Source organism: Gopherus flavomarginatus, chromosome 1 (genome assembly GCF_025201925.1).
Source record: "Gopherus flavomarginatus isolate rGopFla2 chromosome 1, rGopFla2.mat.asm, whole genome shotgun sequence".
NCBI classification, from domain to species: Eukaryota; Metazoa; Chordata; order Testudines; family Testudinidae; genus Gopherus; species Gopherus flavomarginatus.
This window is the reverse complement of record NC_066617.1, coordinates 324,003,280-324,023,492: the sequence shown is the minus strand read 5'-3', so window position 1 is coordinate 324,023,492 and position 20,213 is coordinate 324,003,280. Positions and strand designations below refer to the sequence as shown.

The 20,213-nt window shown below is 36.7% G+C and overlaps 1 protein-coding gene across 6 annotated transcripts in view; it reads left to right on the top strand.

Annotated features, from left to right (window-relative positions):
- The window catches only part of BRCA2 (BRCA2 DNA repair associated), an 85,075-nt gene that overhangs the window by 37,399 nt on the left and 27,463 nt on the right, over positions 1-20,213 (top strand). For 5 of the 6 annotated variants that reach the window (XM_050937084.1, XM_050937083.1, XM_050937085.1 and 2 more), the window contains exons 11-19: positions 488-5,683; positions 7,716-7,808; positions 10,058-10,127; positions 10,612-11,051; positions 12,083-12,273; positions 14,401-14,588; positions 16,973-17,143; positions 17,452-17,806; positions 18,417-18,572. In XM_050937084.1, the coding sequence (XP_050793041.1) occupies positions 488-5,683; positions 7,716-7,808; positions 10,058-10,127; positions 10,612-11,051; positions 12,083-12,273; positions 14,401-14,588; positions 16,973-17,143; positions 17,452-17,806; positions 18,417-18,572 (6,860 nt within the window). Of the gene's footprint in view, positions 1-487; positions 5,684-7,715; positions 7,809-10,057; positions 10,128-10,611; positions 11,052-12,082; positions 12,274-14,400; positions 14,589-16,972; positions 17,144-17,451; positions 17,807-18,416; positions 18,573-19,544; positions 19,814-20,213 lie in introns of those variants that run through there. The other variant, XM_050937088.1, reaches the window with a different exon arrangement.

Sequence of the window (20,213 nt, the reverse complement as noted above, 5' to 3'; positions counted from 1 at the left end):
AAGTTATACACCTGTTGTGATGTACATAATTTCTTTTCAAAAGCTGTGAATTTTTCTAAAATAATTAGTTCAGACTGGGGAGTTAAGGATCCCCCCTCATGTGATGCTCTTACCACAGAATCCATGTGCTGACACTTCACAAGAGGGACATCTATTCCTCTATTTTAACAAAAGCATTACTTGATTTGTGATTACAACTCATGGTATTTTAACAGAAGGGTACTGATTTTTGTTCATGGTAAAGTCAATTGTCAGACCATGATTAAAGCATACAAGGCCCCGATCCTGCAAACACACACTTGAAATCAATAGGACTACTCATGGTAATACAATTAAACGTGCACAAATGTTTACAGAATTGGGGCCAAAGTTGTATTTAAGGGCTAAGTTAATTAACTTCAGTTTATTTGAATAAGTGAGAATTGCTTCGTGTCTTCTATTTATTGACATGTCTAACTATTTTGCAATGTTTTTCATTTCCTTATAGATCTTTTGGTTTCTTCTGCTGAGAGAAAGTATTTGCGGTCAGATACTGAGGAAAATTCCATGCTATTGAGCAAATATGCCACAAGAGCAGACAAAATAGATAACTCACCTAATAGTTCTTTCAATAACAGAATGATATATCAAGACTTGAAAGATATATTAAAAAATAATAGCAGGGAGCATCAGCCTGCTTCATCATTAGATTGCTCAGAAATGTCTAATACTCCGAAAGAATATTTAGTGGTTTCTTCAAAGAATAGAAATGTTTTGAGTGTAAAGCATAAAGTTATAGCTACAGCTTGCCTCCTAGCATCAAAGCATTCCAAAATGGACTTTGGTAGGATTAAACATGCGGTTCAATGCCCAAAGAAAGATGAGATGGATATGCATACGAATGTTAATCCGAATAATGACACTGTTAAAGATCAACCTGGAGAGCCGTCTAGTGATAATGAACAATTGGTTGAAATGGAACAAGAGCCAGTATCTATGAAAAATTGTCACTTCAATGATAGTTTGAGTGAAATTAACCTTGACATAAGTAAGAGTAATAGTGTTTGTTGCAATAAAAACAGATCAGGAGACGAAAATGATGTTACAGGCCATTTGCCAATAGATGAATGCAAACCTGTAAGTCTACCACCTTTGATAATTCAGCCGTATAAAAGTTCTAGTCCTATGTTAAACAGAGAGAGAAAAACAGATACAATTCCATTTTCAAAAATTATAGCTGCTGATCAAGAAACTGAGTCAATTGAAAAGGATGAAAATAAGCTTCAAACAGCTGCTAACAAAAACACTGTAACTATAGAAAGTGGCAAAAAACTGTTTGATCACAAAGACTGTGGCTCATTACAGGTAGTAATTTCTGAGAAATCTACCTTGCCAGAGCTTGCATTAAAAATGAGACCTGAACAAATAGTTTCAGGCTTTGTTATACAAGAACCAGAGCCTAATGTAGAAGATAAGTATTGCATAAAGAAAGTGATCAAACTTCCTTCTAAACATGTTGCATCAGATAAAAATTTATATTCAATAAATCCTTTATGTTTAGACATCAAGTCAAAAGAAAACCCAGAAGACAAAGAGAAATGGTCAGGACATGCAACTTTTAATGACCGTAGCTTAAATGAAAGCGTTGGTGGCTTCCAAACTGCTTCTAATAAGCAGATAAAACTCTCTGAAAATAGCATTACAAAAGGCAAAATGTTGTTCAAAGATATGGAAGGGGAGTGTCTTGAAGACTTTTCCAGAGATGGGATCAAAAACATTTCAAATCAGATTACAAAGGAAAATGTTAAGATTTCTCCAGTTGTGGATAATAAATTGGACACTAACTATTCCCATGGTTTTGATTCAGAGGCAAGTTTTGTTGAACCTAAGAATGCACAAAGTATCCTGCCTGAAAGCACAGATTCATCTCTTCAAAACTTGCCTAGAGATCAACAACCTCAACTAAACCGAACCTTGACAGCAAGCCAAGAAGCTGAAATTACTGAACTTTCTAACATACTGGAAGAAACAAATAGTCAATTTGAATTTACACAATTTAGAAAGCGAAGTAATATGGTGCAAAATAATAGTTCTGAACTGTCTGGATATGTAGATACAAATGAAACAACCAACTTGAAGAATATTTCTGATATGTGGCAAGATGCTGATTTTGATGACTCTTTTGAAACTGAAGCCCAAAGAGTAAATGATAAATCCAGTAAGCATACCAACACAAATGAAGAGTCTACGATGGTGGCTAATGTAAAAAAAGAGAGAGAGATTTTCCAGAAAAATAACTGTGAAGTTACGTCTACTAACTTATGCAGAAATGCAAATAAGACACCTCTTGTCCCAAGTTTTTCAGTACCTACACAGGACAGTTTTTCTAATTTTGGAGGGTTTAGTTCAGCTGGAGGCAAAAAAATAAATATTTCTAATGAGGTTTTGATGAGAGCTGCAAAATTGTTCAGTAACCTGGATGATGATGGTGAGATGTTCAAATCCACTGAGATGAATCCCAGAAGTGGTTATTCTAATAAACACATGACTTCTAGATGGAATGTTTCCAGGTGTTTGACAGAAAAAGACAACTATTGTAGGGAAAGTTTAAAGGATGCAAATGTTGAATACCAAAATACACTGAAAAATAATGAAGAAAATATTAATATATTTATGCAAATATATAAAGAAAATCAGGGGGAAAGTACAAAAAATATTGTTGAAAATGATTGTATTTCTAGTAGTACCAAAATTAGTAATTTAAAAGTTATTAAATATTCTAGACATAAGATGGAAAATGGTCTGTCATCTAGTGAAAACCAGAATCAGACTCTGAACATCTCAAAAACAAAAATTAATAGTGACACTCAGTCTCAGTATAGTTTACAAGAAAGTTTGTCAGACCTAACGTGTTTGAGCGAAGTGTCTAAAACTGAAGAAATATTAACTTTAAATATTTCAGATGAAACAGAACTGGATCTTAATAAAAATGAACAAAAAATAAAAAATCTAGATTTTCAAACTGCATCTCACAGTAATATATCAGTATCTCAAGCACCATTGGATAAACTCCATTTGTTTGAAACATGCACAGAAAAAGAGTTGGATAATATTTCATCAGATTTCAATAGGGAGATGAGAAATAGTATAAACATGGAAGGAATAGATGCTACTTCTGTTAAAAAAAACATTAATGTAAACCAAAACAAATCCAAAATAGGCTCTGACCATCAACAAGTCTCCATCCAACAAGACACAGATTTTGAAATCAAGAATATAAAACAGAACAATACGACAAGTTTCCATACTGCTAGTGGCAAGAGAGTTATAATTACTGACAAATCTTTGACCAAAGCAAAACAAATTTTTGCAGAAGAAAATGTTTTCCTAGAAAATAAGCATAATAGTGGTAATTTTGAGGACTCCGAGATTCAGGCTTTAAAAAAAAAGAAATATAACAAAGACTTTATCAAAGATTGTGAGTTATTTGCAGAAATCACTCCCAAATATTATCAAGAAATACTTAACCTTACAGGTAACCTTGTTTCTAAAGAACTTGATAATCCACCTAAAAATATATTAGATGATAGTCTAATTAAACAACCTGTGGATGTTGAAACGGTGAAAAAACTTTCAGTAGAGGTACATTTATCTGCTAATTTGGACAAAGAACCTGAAGAACATTCAGAAACTTCATTTTCAAAAAAGCCTGTTTGTGTGGCCATTGGAAAGTCAGGTTTAGGATTTTATACTGGAAATAGCAAAACAAATTCTCCAAGTGAGGCATCTTTCTTTGAGGCAGGAAAGCTGTTTGCAGAGGGAAATCTGGAAAATTCACCAAGAAAAAATGATCGCTCAAAAAGTACATTAATTGTTTCTGCTAATGACCAGATTGCTACAGATTTGCGTTTAAAAGAAGTACCAGACATTCTTGCAGAACATCCCATCTATATAAATATGAAAAATATTTTAACTGTAAAGGATAACAAAATAAAAAATCATTCTCTTTACTTAACTCACAGGGACAAACGTTGCTCTTTTCATTTAAAAGACGATAGTAAAGGGTCTGACTTTGAACATTCCAATGATTCAAGCCATAATGTGAACTGCTTCCCAGAAAATATGGATAGTGTTTCTCAGGATCAACCACTAGTAAGTCTCACTGCAGACAAAAACAACTTACTTAGTTCTGAAGAAACTTTTCAAAAGGAGAGTTATAGGAATCAAATCAGTGATTTAAAATTTCTGGATGCCAACAATGTTTTGAAAATCTCAGCCTCTGAAGTGGCAGGCTCCAATTCAAAGTTTTCTAAGGATGGACTAGTTGCATTCAGTACAGCAAGAGGTAAAACAGTCTCTGTTTCCTACAATGCACTAAAGAGAGTCCGACAAATGTTTCCAGAAAACTGTGATAAATCTAGGAAACAGAACACTGAGACTACATCAGAAACTAATCAAAATGAAATTGCAGCAAATTGCTCTGAGACCTTAGACAGTGCTAAGTGCCCTACTTCTGCTAACTCTTCAAATGCAAACAAGAATGAGACTTATAATTCAGCTACATGCCATTTTCCCAATGTAAATGAGAACAACTATGAAGATGAACAAGCACTACAGCACAATAGAAATAAATCTGCAGATACTGGGTCTGAGTCAAATCCTCAGATGACATGCTTTCAGGTGAATGACACATTTTCTGGCCTATGTAAATCTAATAAACTAAATCATCATCAGTCAGACTTTTCTACAGGTAATTATGGTTTTTTTAGCACAGCAAGTGGTAAACCTGTACAGTTATCAGAAGATTCGTTAAAGAAAGCTAGAAGTCTCTTTTCTGAAATTGAAAATAATTCGTCAGATCAACAATGTGTATCAGAGCTGAAATGTGATTATGATGCATCTTCAGTTGGGGACCAAGTAGAAAAGTTTGTTGGAACAGGAAGTACTTCAGCACTTAGGAAATCTGAAGTAGCAATATCACAAGAAGAAAGATTTTCAAACCCCAAACTGATTTCAAATGCTAATTTTGGATTCAGCACAGCAAGTGGAAAGCAAGTGCTAGTTTCTGAAAATACTTTTCTGAAAGTGAAGGAGATGTTCGATGACACTGCCATCAGCAAATACTGCTTTGCAGATCAATTTAGTTCAAGACAAGATCCTCTTACAGCCCTAAAATCTTCTGTTAATTATGTTGGTGTAACCAAAGTAGATGAAGCCTCTTTAAAACCCAAAATCCAGGACATTCATAATGAAGAACTTGACTTAACAAACAGCTGTCCTGTTGAAATGAAGCCTTTACAAAATATTTACAATATTAAAACACCTGTGTGTGCACCTCACAATGAGAAGGATAAGCACCTAATTCTATTAAACAGTTTTACACTTTCAGAGGAGACTCAGCTTTTTGAAAAAGACCATCACGATCTAAGTAGGATGGAAATGGAAGCTAAAGCAGTTTCATGCAATGCTCTAACTAAAACAAAGCTGGATGCTTATCATCTTACATGCTCCCAAAGTTCGGAAAAATACTTAGAAACCGAAGCAGCAGAAAGTGCCAAAGCTTTTATGGAAGATGATAAACTCACTGATTTTGGAGTAGAAAATAATACAAAAGAATCCCTCTTTTTTTGTAGAAAGAAAGATAAAAACTGTCCATTAAATATGAGAACTGGGAAAAGACGCATGGAAGAAAAAACCTCACTTGGTAGGTGTTGTTTTAAATTCCAGTAAGTGCATTTAATTTTGTATTTCTACATAATTTAGAGCACTTTGCAATATAACGTGTTTAAGCTGATTTTAAGTAATCTAAGGCTTGAGCCTGCTCTGCTTGATTTCAATGTTGGTGATAACTTATCCATTGATTTCAGATGGAGCACGAGCAGGACTCTTGTTATGAAGCACAAACGATACTTTAATAATTAGCATAATTCAAAAGCTGCAGATTTTTTTTGCTAATATTTATGAAAGCTACAGCTGTCACCTGAAAGCTGTGTTAGACTCTAACTTTTCACCATAGGAGACCAGAACGTTAACCCTTTCTTCCTGGGAGCAGGCAAGTGCTAATTGTATCTCTCTCTGCAAATCTAATTAGCTGTGTCTAAAGGGTATTCAATCCCAAAAGGAAAGGTATTGTTTCTACCTTCATTAGTGTCTCATCAGTGGAGAATAGCTTTCAGTTGTGGCAGGATTTCATAGGGATTCCACTGGCGGAAGCGCTCCCTACATGGATGTCTGAATTAGAACATCTCTACCTGGCTAAGGGCTTGTCTACACTGGCAATTTACAGCGATGCAGCTTTCTCGCTCAGGGTGTGAAAAAACACACCCCTGAGCACAGCAAGTTTCAGTGCTGTAAAGTGCCAGTGTAAACAGTGCACCAGCGCTGGTAGCCGTGCCCCCAGTGCTGGTAGCTTTGCCTCTCGTGCAGGTGGGTTGTTTTTTTTTTTTTAAGAGCACTGGGAGAGCTCTCTCCCAGCGGCTCTGCCGCAACTACACAAGCCACATTAAAGTGCTGCCAGTGTAGACTAGCCCTTAGTCACACCCTCTCCAAAGCTACTTTTAGGGTTTCCTGTGGATTTCTTGCTATGCTGGCTGTGCAAGAGAGGTTGCAGGCACCTTGTGCCATACAGACCATTTTCTGGCATACTAATTCCTTGCCTCCCTCAACTGAGCAAGGACTTGCTCCAAGGTCTATAGTAGTTTATGCTCCCCCATAGATATGACCATGGAGTGAATCAGGCATATTGTCCACAAAGAAGTCTCCAAAAAAGTATCTATTATATGACATTTTAGAAGCACTCCCAACAAGGCTACATGATAGAGCTAGACAGGAAAAATGTTTGCAAATTAAATCATCAGGATCCATCACTTCTGGAAAAGGTTTTAACCATTTAAACTGATTTGACAAGAATGTTTTGATAGTATTTAGTGTAGTTCTGAGAGATGCTGTAACTCCCTAAACAGAAAACCCCAAAGCTGATAAAACTTTGCTAATCATTCCACATACATAAGCTATTTCCCTACGTTAGTACAATGTGTAGGTTGCACTGACATCACTAGCCCTGTAGGAAAGCTGCTTTATAGATATGCAAAAGCAAAGGTAAATAAACTTTTTGTTTAAATGTCTTTTAATTAAGTGTTTGGATAGTCTGCAGTTTCTTATAAAATTGACCTTCGTTTTTAGTTGGGAGGGTTTAAGGAAACATTTCTCTTCACCTTGAGAATTGCTAATACTGTGGTAATAAGGATATATAATAGTGCCTAAGATGATAATGTCAGTCAGATTTGGAATATTCTTCTTTAAAGATTTTTGAAAAATTTATCTCTTTTTACTTTATATTCAAACTTAAAATTATTTATCATGTTCAGTTTTGGCAGTGATTTTTTTTCTAAAACACTTTACATAGTGTAACAGTATTTCAAATAATCAAGTTATTTGAAACAGGCATGATATATGTGTATAACAGAACCCTAAACAAACTATATTCTGCTATTTTAAATCCTTCTCTTTGCTTTGATTACTAAATAGAAGAAGCCAAATTGTGGGAAAAGATATCTGTACTAAATGGAAAAGACATTTTAATTCAGAGTGTGGTTTGTAAAGTTTCTAATTTCAGTTTGACACAACTCTTTTTAAATGATAAATTTAGAAGTTCAGCTACTATGTTATAGTGGGAGAGATACTGAACTTAAGAGAAAATTATTTTTTAAAACTGATGTATAGAATTTATTTTTCAGGAGAACCTCCAATTAAAAGACAACTATTACCTGAATTTGACAGAACAGAGAATCCCCACAAATCTTTGAAAGCTTCAAAAAGCACTCCAGATGGTAATTTTCTTTTTCTTTTTTATATATGATATAGTAAATTGTCATATCAAGTGCCATTTATAGTTCTCTTTTGAATAAACCAACACAAAAAAGTTAATGAATTAAGATTACATAAGTGCTTCCTGTCAACACACATGAAAAATCAAGGAAATCGCCATTTAAGCAATATTAACATCTGTGCTTACCTGAAATCAGATGCCTTACCGCACAAATATAATACTGAAGTATATTCACAGCTTATCTCAATTTAAAAAAAAAAAAATCTATCACTTCCAACATACAATCATCCAAGTACAAAATCTTACTCAGACTCTCAAACTGCAACCTCAATAAGATGAGGATACTTTACCAATAGGTGCATTTTAATGTAAAATTGTATATTATTTCTACATAAAAATTTGGAGGTCTGAGTTAAAACATATTAACACCTCAGAGTCTTTGAGGAATGTAGCTGCAGAGAGATCTTAATAGCCCAAAGAGATGCTCTTTTAGATACCTTGAGACATTTTTATGGAGGACCTTGAAGACTGGGACCAAGAACATAAGAACGGCCACACTGGGTCAGACCAAAGGTCCATCAAGCCCAGTATCTTGTCCTCTGATAGTGGCCAATGGCAGGTGCCCCAAAGGAAATGAACAAACAGGTTATCATCAAGTGATCCATGCCCTTTCACCCAATTCCAGCTTCTGGCAAACAGAGGCTGGGGACACAATTCCTGCCCATCCTGGCTAATAGCCATTGATGGACGTATCTTCCATGATTCTATCTAGCTCCCTTTTGAACCTGACCTGGTATTTTGTGGGGATTCAATTTAGTGACCAAACCACTGGGGTTCATGTGCTCTTGGCACCGGGTGTTGGTAAGGCGGGAGGCTGAAAACTAATTAGATTAACTGATCTTTTTTAAGGACTGTCATCCTATCTAGATGTGCAAAGTTGCAGTGTTCCACTCTGGAGGTCACAAAAGCATGTATCACAGTGATGAAATTGTCATCTGACAATTTTATAGCATTTAATAGGTGGAAGAAGGCATTCTTCAGGGTGGCAGTTACTTGAAACTTTAGAATCAGTGAGGAGTGTAAAAAGGCCCATAGTGTATTGACCAGCTGACCTGGAAGCAGATTCCGTTAATAGTGGGTGATTTGATAGCAGTAGATAGCTCTTGGAACCATTTTACACATTCTGCTAGCATCCCTTCCATCTTGCCTTGGTTGAGTTTCTGCCAGTTATCTTTAATCCCGGTATTGATTGCAGCCAGCCACATATTGTGATAGGATACTAGTTATGCCTTCTGCACTGGAAGCGAAGCCAGGGATCATCTGCATAATGCTGATGTGAGATTGTGGTTTCCCCCAGTTTGCATCTCATCCAATGGCTTCATGTAGATGTTAAAAAGGATGTATTAGGATTTCTTTGGCACCATTAGTTTGAGCTAGACCAGCTATAAAATTGACCAAAAGACAAAAAATTATTACTGTTAGATGTATTCACACATGTCTGAAGTACTGAGATGTGAAAATTCTAAGCTGTCTACTATTGAGCTAATCTGAAATGTAGCAGGGCTTAACATTTCCAGTCAGAAAGAATGCCTGTGGACCAGGGAGTTCCTAGCAGCAGGCAGGTGAAGAGAGACAGACTATGTCTACACTACTGCGGTAAGTCGACCTGCACTACGTTACTCCAGCGCATGAATATTACCGCAGGATCTACACCGCAGGGGGTCGATGGGAAAAAATCTCCCGTTGACTTAACTTATTCTTCTCGTTGGACAGAAGTAGAGTACAGGGGTTGACTGGAGTAGAGTACAGGAGTTGACTGGAGAGTGATCTGCAGTCAATTTGGCAGGTCTTCACTAGACCCACTAAATCGACCGCGGGTGGATCAATCTCAGAGCGTCAATCCTGGCTGTAGTGTAGACCTGCCCACAGATCTGTGCCAAAAGAGGCTTTGCTGCTGGTTTCTAGGAGCACTGTTAGGCAAGCATGGGAGTTCTAATAATAACAACTGCTTTCACAATAATAGTAGCTGTGCAGGTTTTGGATCTGGGAAGCATATCTGAGCTCACTTGTCAGTACAGCAAAACTTACTTTTCACTCACTAATGGTAACCAAGGAGACCTAAATATTGGTCTCTTAATATATATATACATATACACATACATACATACACTCTCTCTCTCTCCCTCTCTAATATGTTCCAGAAACATCACATGTGCCATTGAAACATGCTATATTTTAATTATTTTTTAGGCACAATGAAAGACAGAAGGAAGTTTATGTACCACATTCCTTTAAAACCTGAAACTTGTGTTCCTTTCAGGTAAGAAAGAAACGTGTAGTATAATTTAAGATTTATTTCTAAAGAATTGCTTAACAGAATATGGGATGAATATGTTCTTGTGGACTGGTTTTTATCTTACTACTTGTAATTTGCTACACAATAATCTAAAAAAAAAAAGCTAATCAATTTTAATTCAAATTATACTGAAACATCATTTAAATTTTTGCCTTAATATAAAAATGCTGCAATATTCCATTGAAATTCTACATCTGTGTTCAGATTTTATTTTTCCATAGATATAAAATGTTGTATTAGGCAACCTGATTTCTTTGAAATAATAAAGCATTAGCGAGTTCTAAGAATTTATTTTATGTGAATGTAATTGAAAGTTGTTTACTAAATGGGAGGCTACTAGATTAAAGAAAGAAAATTATATAGAATGACAAACTTTGTTAGGTTTTGCTTGAAAATTTACTGATAGCCAAGCTCAATTATATGTTGTTCAATATTTTCCTCTATGCAGTGCTACTAAAAAACGACAAGAAGTCAAGAATCCTAATCTTACTATACCAGACCAGGCTTTTAAAGGATTTAAATCTAAATCTGATATTTTTCAGCATCATATGTTAAGACAGTCTTTAAGTGGTACATCAGGTGTTTTTACTCCATTTAATAAGATTTCTGCTGAAGAAAGTGAAAGAAGAAAAAATCTGCCTGTATTAAGCAAAACTGCCAAAACTTTTGTGCCACCTTTCAAAGTTAAGACTGATGTTTCTACAAGTGAGCAGCATGGCAGGAAAAGACTTGACTCGTTGATTAACAAGAATATGAATAGAGATCAAGAACTAAAAGATGTCATAATTCAACCTAATTCTGGAGAGACTGAAGATTATCAGTCAGAGGAGAAAGATTGCACCAACCAAGTTATGGCATGTAATTTAGGAGATGGAGATGGTGATTCAGGTATTTTTAGGCAAACTTTTTTGACCATTTATCTGTTGTGAGCAGTAATTGTTTGAATATAACCTTTAAGCTTTTTACATATTATTGAGAGTTTATTGCTTTTATCTTTAAACCTATACATAGGAGTATTAGGAAATAGACATTTAAAGGTAAAAAACTTTTTTCAATATGTGATTGATTTGGTCTGTGATATTCATAATGCTGCATTTTCATTTATATGTACATTTTGAAAGTCAGTCAAGGACTTGCTATACCTTTGGACACAGCAGTTCTTGGAAAATAAGTTGTGTGACAGCTACCTGAATTTCATTTAACATTTGGTTATATATTTTTGTTTAGTATACAGTATTCTAGGCTCTCTATAGAATGGTCACTTGTAGTATGTTTTATTTATGAACGTGCGTATGTTTATTTTGTTTGCTAATGTTTTTAAAATTTATGTCCAATTCTGCCAAATGCTCATGACCAGCATTTTCCAAGAAGCATAAGAGAATTAGGTACTCAGCTTTCAGTGGGAGTTGGGCTTACCCCTTTTAAGCTTTTTTGAAAATCCCAGTCACCGTGTGTAATGTCACTTATGTGAGTAGTCCATATTGAGTAGTCCATATTTCTTCAGTGGGACTAATTATATGCATAAATATATACACATCTTGTAAGTGTTTGCAGAGTTAGGCCCATTGTTTACAAGGAAAAGGTCGCTTTTTAACATCTCAGGATCATAGATTCAGAAATGATTGACTGCTTTCTATTTATTTAATGTTTTTAACAAAAACAAACGTAGATGCTAGAATAAAAGTGTTTAACTTTGAAATGCACTCATTGAATTTAACATTTGAAAATGTTTTAAATGAATGATACTTCTTAAATAGTTTTGATTCTGTATGTTTGCTATATGGCAAATTCTAAAAATCATTATGCTAGCTAAAAAAATCATGCTTGTTACCCACTTGCTTTTACTGAATTGAGTTCATATCCTAAATTAACACACAATTGAAACAAGATTTGATGTGTGGTGGGTTTTTTCCTAGCAGATTTGATGGAAATGATTGCAAACCTTCACTGTGCCAGAAATCTGCAAGAGATGAGAATTAGAAAGAAACAAAAGCAAAATATTCGCCCACAGCCAGGCAGTCTTTATCTCATGAAAACATCTGCAGCAAAAAGGATCTCTCTGAAAGCTGCTGTAGAAGAAAAGTCTCCTGGTACTTATTCCATTGAACAGGTGAATCTTTATTGTATTATTCAAAAAGTTTAGCTAATTTTGAATATGTGAATTTAAGTGAAATATGTATCTCCTTGGATTTTATAGCCAAATATTACAGCAATACATTCACTAAGGTAGTAATCACAATAAAAAAATTAACTAGTACATGCAGTCATTTTAGTTTTAAGAAACTTTTGTATCTCTGTGGCCCTTCAAAAATTATATTACAAAATAAGAGAAGAGCAAATTACAAAGATAAAGTGAGGGGCTGTAAATCTCCCAGTGAGATAGCTCTTAACCCACAATAGTTAATCCTAAAATGAAATTTCAACCTTTTATATAACACGTTGTGATTTCTGCTGAGATCCTACTAGTGATTTTTCCTCTTTTGTGCTACCTTGGAGGCAAGTTCCTATGAGAAGCCTCTCTTTCCCAGCAGAGCAAAGGAGCAGAATCTCATAGTCATCCCTTGTTCTTATTGGCTGTGGTGTTTGGTTTTGTTTTTTGTAATTCATATATGTGACATCACTCCTATAAAACCTAAGACTTTCTCATAGCCCACAGTGTGTGTAACATACTTGGCTTTACTAGAGAATTAATAGCATTAGAAATGATTAACTGAAAAGCCTGGAAATAGCTAATAGATGACATGTATGGTTTCTTAGGCATGAATGTAGTAAATTGGGTTCAGATTTTATTCCACCTTCTTATTCCACCTTTTTTTTTCCTAGCTAAAATGACAAGCTTGCCATTTTAATAGAGAAAAAAGATCTTTAGGGTCTTATTTAGGCAATTTATTTTGTCTGAAATATTTTACTCTTTGGTGTTTATATTCATTTCCTTTGTAAACTTAGGACAAAAGGGCCCAATTCAACAATACAAAAATATCCATGTAAAATTTTTTACTGCTGATTGAGGATCTCATGCTATTTTATGCAAATTTTGTTGAGAAATGTTTGATAAGTGAAAATTTTAGATTAATAGATTATGAAGACAGAAGGAACCATGGTGAAAATCTAGTCTGACTTCTTGTGTAATATAGGCCCTAAGGCTTCCCTGAATTAATTCCTGTTTGACTCAGAGCATATCTTTTAGAAAAACTTCCAAGCTTTCTTTTAAAATTGACAGTGATGGAGATTCCACCTCAATCTTTGGTAACATTCAATGGTTAATTACCCTCGCTGTGAAAAATTTACATTTTATTTCTAATTTGAATTTGTGTAGCTTCAACTTCCAATTCCACCTCTACCCCGATACAATGCGGTCCTCGGGAGCCAAAAAATCTTACCGCCTTATAGGTGAAACCGCGTTATATCGGGTAGGGAAGGCTGTGCCTCCCCAAACAGCCTGGCCCCGCCCCCTGTCCAACCTCCACCTTCTTCCCGGCCTCTGTCTGACCTCTCAGAACCCCCGACCCATCCAATCCTCCCTGCTCCTTGTCCCCTGACCACCTCCTGAGTTTCTCTGCTTCTTAACCAACCCCCTGGCCCCGCGCCCTTAACACGCTGCTCAGAGCAGCGTGTTGGAGCCGTCCCTAGAGGGGTGCGGGGCCCGGGACAAATCGGCATCCCTGCTAGTCTCCTCACCATCCACCCAGCGCTCCCACCTGCCAGGCCACCGCTCGCCTCCCCACCCCCCCTACCTGCCCGCCGCTCGCCTCCCCACTAGTCTCCTTCGTCTCCGTCTGTCCAGCACACCACCTCGTGTCCACCCAACTGCTGCTCTCCTGCCCACCCGCCTCCTCACCTCCCTCCTGCCAGCTGCTCACCTCCCCATTCACCTCCTCACCTCGCTTGCCCGCCCGCCTCCCACCCTGAACACACCGCTCAGAGCAGCGTGTTGGAGCCAGACATGCTGACCTGCTGGAGTGTGCAGCCCCGCCCCCAAGAGCGCTGCTTTACCACGTTGTATGCGAACCCATGTTATATCGGGTCGCATTATATCTGAGTAGAGGTGTAATATTGTTAGGAGTTCCTCCTCTCTGCTTGGATTACATATTAGTTTTCCCTGGTAAATGAGAACTGCACACTTTTAAAGGAGATGTTTTACAATAACTGTTTAACAAGAAAATTTTCTGGTTACTGAAATGCTTGTTGTGTCGGATAGTTTTTCTTACTTTGCTGTCTCTCACCTGATCATTTACAGCTGCACATGTATGGTGTTTCGAAGCACTGCATAAAAGTTAACAGCATAAATGCAGAATCTTTCCAGTTTCTCATCCGGGATTTTTTCAGTAAGGAGTATGTACTGGCTGGACATGGAATACAGCTTGCTGATGGAGGATGGCTTATACCTACTGATGGGGGAAAGGCAGGGAAAGAAGAATTTTACAGGTTTGATTATGAGTTTGAGGCAAAAATTATTCCTATATTACTACATGATATTACCTTATGATGGGTTCCCAAAGTTGGTTCACGGTTTGTTCAGGGTAAGTCCCTGATGGGGTGCGAGGCACTTTATTTACCTGAGCCTCCGCAGATACGGCCACTCGCACTCCCAATGGCCATGACTGGCCGTTCCCAGCCAAAGGGAGCTGTGGGAAGCGGTGGCCAGGAACTGCAGCCACTGAGAGTTGCGAGTGGCCGTACCTACGGACGCTCAGGTAAACAAAGCTTCTTGCAGCCAACCAGGGGCTCACCCTGAACAAGCTGCAAACCAAGTTTGGTAACCTCGTCCTATGATAAAACCAGTATACACAGTAAATGTTTATAAGATGGTAGCTACTCTCTTACTGCACATCATTAATGCACATTTTAGTCTACCTATGCCATTGTACGTAAGACTATTTTAAGCCTTTATATTTATGTGAGGCTTAATATGTGCAATGAGTCATTTGTCCATTCTCCACTGTGGTGATCTGCAAATAAGAATATAGAAGGTTGGCTTATATTAAAATCAGGAGCATATTTTGGAGGGGTTTTCAAGATTCATGTAACCTGGAAGCCTGCTGAATCTTTTGATTGAGATCTTTTGACATTTTTCAGGTTGGGGGGAAGGGAGGAAGGTTTTTATTGTTTGTTTTTTGCATGGTGGGTGAGAGAACTTGCAAATCTTCCAGTTCCATTATTACTCTCTCTTCCCTTGCAAAGGGAAGTTGGATTTATAGAGTGAGATCCTGACTCCACAAAAGTCAATGGTAAAACTCCTGTTGATTTCAGTGGATCTGGTTTTCATTCATACCTTTTTAAAGTTATGAGAAAGGCCTGAAGGATTTTTCCTTTCTACATTAGAAATTCAGGGCTTGTCCACTCTGGAAGCCTCTGAATAACTGCAGTATTGGCAAGATTATGACATGGAGATGACCCCTCTCAGCTAGTTTGGTTTCATTTTCTCATTTTTATTCGGATTAAAAACTAGTGAGTTTTTTGTTAATACCTATCTTATTAAAACACTTGATTGAAAAGTTCTCTTAAGGATTTAACACCCCTGCCCCTCTGAAGAAGGATTAAAAGCCCTTGATCCTCAACTGTGAATTGTCCAAGGAGTCTGCCAAACAAAAACAAAAACAAAAAAAGGGGAGGGAGACAAGACATTCCTAAAATTACTAAGGAAAACAACTAGTGGGAAAAAATTCTAACTTTTCTTATTTGAGTGGGGAATAAGCTGTTTAGGGCTTTTTTTATATACATTGTTAGTGGTTTGGTTTAGATTATCAATTAGCAAAATGTCACATAACTTGACTCAATCAATTTATTAATTAGATAGATGAGCACAGAAGGGTTTATACGTTACCTCTTTCAGGGAAACAGTACTGCAACAGTTCAGTCTGTCCCAAAGTGTGAGCTTAATTTGACTAACATTTATAGTCCACTTGTTTATGACAAGTGGAATATTAAATACACCTTACTCCTTTTTTCTTATCTAGTTTCATACCTATATTTTCAGGATACAAAAATATTTGTACCAACCATAAACAATTACATTCCAGATATCAGTAGACAGTAAAGTAGGTTTAGACAGGTAAAGAAATGAACTGTTTTCTGCTCCCAGCACACAATTTATATGTAACATTCCTTAACAGAACATACAACTTCTGACAGAAAGTAAATTTCCTCAAAAAATCAAAGCATTCTGGGAATCCAGTTCATAGTTATACAACTTAGCCTAAATACAAAACATTTTGTAAATATACATAATATTGGCTAAGAAGGTATAAGAAACAAAAAGGAGGCAAACATAATTGTTTCCTCCACACTCCCCATCCCTACCCATTTGCAGGCCCCTGCTAAAGATCAATTAAAAGTAAAATATACACACACAATGTAACTCTATTGTGCACTTTTATACATGAATTATATTTTACCTTGCTACAGGCCATTTTGCAAATTAGTTACAACCCAAAAGACATCATATGAAGCAGAACACTGCACCTTTGGTTTTGATTATTTTAGAAAGATTTTTAAAATATTTTATTTACTTGTCAATATTTTTCATGTTTTCTGATTCAATGCCCATTCCTGATTTCCTCAATAAGTAGGATATATTAAAATATGTGTTTTTCATATTTTCTGATTCAATGCCCATTCCTGATTTCCTCAATAAGTAGGATATATTAAAATATGTGTTTTTATCAGTAATTTTCCAGTACATGCACCCTTAGATGTATTCCTGTATCAGGTACCAAAGTACTAATATAACAGATTAAAATATTATTGAAAATACAAATTTGAACAACTTAAAATAGAGTTTAGTTTAATATTATAAAATTTGTACGCAGGGCACTCTGTGATACACCTGGTGTGGATCCAAAGCTAATTAATGAAGCCTGGGTCTACAACCACTATAGATGGATTGTATGGAAATTGGCAGCAATGGAAATCTCTTTTCCACAGGAGTTTGCTAACAGGTGTTTGACACCAGAACGAGTGCTACTTCAGTTAAAATACAGGTAAGTGTACAGCAATATATTTAAGGTTTTTGGTGCACAGTACTGTGAATTTTGCACACATCAATTTAATGTTTCTGAATCTGTTTGAATGCTTGCGTTATTTAACTTCATCCCTTTGATACTTAAAATATATCATAAATATTTGCAAAAATATATAGAAGTTCCAGTTTCTGCCAAGGGGGCTTGGTCATATAGATTGGTTAGTTATAGTTAAGCACTATTTAATTTAAAAGAAAATATCTTAGACTGTGTATATTTTTAAGTATATTGTGAATGCATTGTTCCTTTTTATTTTATTTTTTTTGTAGATATGATTTGGAAATTGATAAAAGTCAGCGATCAGCTATCAAAAAGATAGTGGAGAAAGATGATATAGCTGCAAAAACACTCATACTGTGTGTTTCTAAAATCATATCATTAAGTGAAAACATATCCGATATCTGTAGTAATAAAAACATGGTTGAAAGCAAAAAAAAAGCAGCAGTGATTGAAGTTACAGATGGGTGGTATGGGGTTAGGGCTCTCTTGGATCCTCCTCTCCAAGCACTGTTACATGGAAGAAGGCTGACTGTTGGTCAGAAGATCATAGTTCATGGAGCAGAACTTGTGGGCTCTCAAGATGCATGCACACCATTGGAAACTCCAGACTCTCTTATGTTAAAGGTGAAATTAAGTATTACTGTAACTTGATTAGATGTGCATTTTGAGGGTGGTGGTAGTTATCTCGGCAGTGCCATAGGCGTAGATGGTGCTTTGCAGGCAAATAAAAAATATCTTCTCTGTCACAAAGAGTTTGCAGTCTAGATTTGATGGGGCATGACATGATAGAGGATATTATAAAAGAGAGGTAGGAAATGAAGGAAAGTTTTTATACAGCAAAGATGTATCAAGTTACTACATGTCGGCATTGTGTTCTTTAAATGCTTTTTTTAATAATTTGGTACTAATTGCTCAAGAATGTGAGACATTGTTTGGGAAGGGGATGAAAAAAGTAGGTTTGGGGGAAGGATTTTGAAAAAGAGAGGAGAATTTGGGGCATAAGTTGTTATGGTCTCATGGACACTCACTATTCACTAAAATACATTAGGCCGTCAGTTTGTATATCTCTGTATTCAGATGGTTCACACTATGAAAAAGTTAGAAAACCCTTAATATGTTCAGTTTTACATATAAGAACATTTTAGATTGAGAGTTTTCCCTCTAAGTTCAATTACTTACTGATCTTTTTGGTCTGTGTGTGGCATTTTCACTTAAAAACACTTAATTTACTCAGATTTCAGCTAACAGTACTCGACGTGCTCGGTGGCATGCCAAACTAGGATTTCATCAGGATCCCAGACCTTTTCCTTTGCCCTTGTCATCACTTTTCAGTGAAGGTGGTACTGTTGGGTGTATTGATGTAGTTATTCAAAGAACTTATCCTATTCAGGTACAGTATGAATACTTTTGGGCTAAAAAGTTTAATAAGATAATGGTATCATTTGTGAAATACCAATGGAGTAAATTCTCACTTCATTATGTCTGCATTTGACTTAACACTTCAAGAGGAGTGTATACTTCAGTGTACCAACTATTTCAGTTTATGCCTACAATCCTCTAATCAGCTTTACTTTTGGCTCCTCAGAGCCTGGAGTAACAGAGTTTCAGAACTTTGTAATTTTTAAAGTGGGAGACTTGTTTGAGAGCGAACTAAGGAATAATGTTGATGAACAACCTTTCAGCTCAAAGCAGAACAAACCAGACCAGTTGGGTTCAGTTTGTAGCACACAGCACCACAGCATAAAAGTTAAAAATTAAGGAGCATTGTTAGGATTGCTGCTTGTTTTGCCTGAGTTGTTTGCATCACTATGTGACCTATTATCATTTTATTTTTAAATTTCAGTGAAAATAAGTTGTGAATGTATATAAAATAGAACAGAGTCATTTTAAACGCCACCAGAAATTCAGACGGAATTTTTTAAGATTCAGATACACGCTTTCTTCTGCAGACCAGCATCTCCCACAATACTAAGAATGGGCTGATCCTGCTCCTCTCAATAATTTTGTAGCACAGCCCCTTCTCCAGCTTGATGGCAGAACTTCAACTTCTTCAGCAGGAGCTAGTGGCAGTTTGCATTGCTCCTGACCATTTTCTTTGCCAGCTTTATTTTTTTACATTTTTTGGATAGTAGCAAGCAACTTTTCTCCTCCTCCTTTTCGTCTTCTAGATTGCGTATTTAGCAATGTGGTGGTTTCAACCACATGGATCTGCTGCTGCAGCACTTCCTTGCCTCTGCTCCTGCCTCAAACCTGGCTGAATTTTACCATGAACACAGAGCTGAATCAAAGTGGTAGTATCATCTGTGAGGCAGCTTTTACAGCTTATCAGAAGTCAAATTATGCCATGTCTGTTCTCTTTCAGCCAGCCCTCACACTTGCCAGTTCATCGGGCTGAAAGTCAGACCAGCATGTTGGGACACCCCTCCCCTAAGGAATGGCAACTCCAATGGATCCGATGAAGTGGGTATTCACCCATGAAAGCTCATGCACCAATATGTCTGTTAATCTGTAAGGTGCCACAGGACTCTTTGCTGCTTTTACAGATCCAGACTAACACGGCTACCCCTCTGATACTTAACTTCAATGGAGAATAATTTGATGTTTCTGATCATCTCAGGGAGAGAGTCTAAGGATGAGACCAGCTTCAGCCAGCCAGCTCTGGGAGGTAAATTTCACAAAAGACCTAGCCCAGAAGGAAAAGACTCCTTAAGGGACATCATATGTATCATTTCCCCCAAGATACTGAAATGGATCCTCAGTTCCTTGAGGGAAATAAAGCAGGTCTTCTACACAACTCCTCTTCTCCCCTACAGGAATCAGTGGTTTCTCACAATGAGACCCCATCCCACAGGTAGTAGGATGGTGTGACAGATAAGAGACATTGAAAGCATGGAAACTTCAAAAGACTAGCCTAGACAAATTGAAGAATTGGGCCAAAAGAAATCTGATGAGGTTCAACAAGGACAAGTGCAGAATCCTGCACTTAGGATGGAAGAATCCCATACGCTGCTACAGGCTGGGGACTGACTGG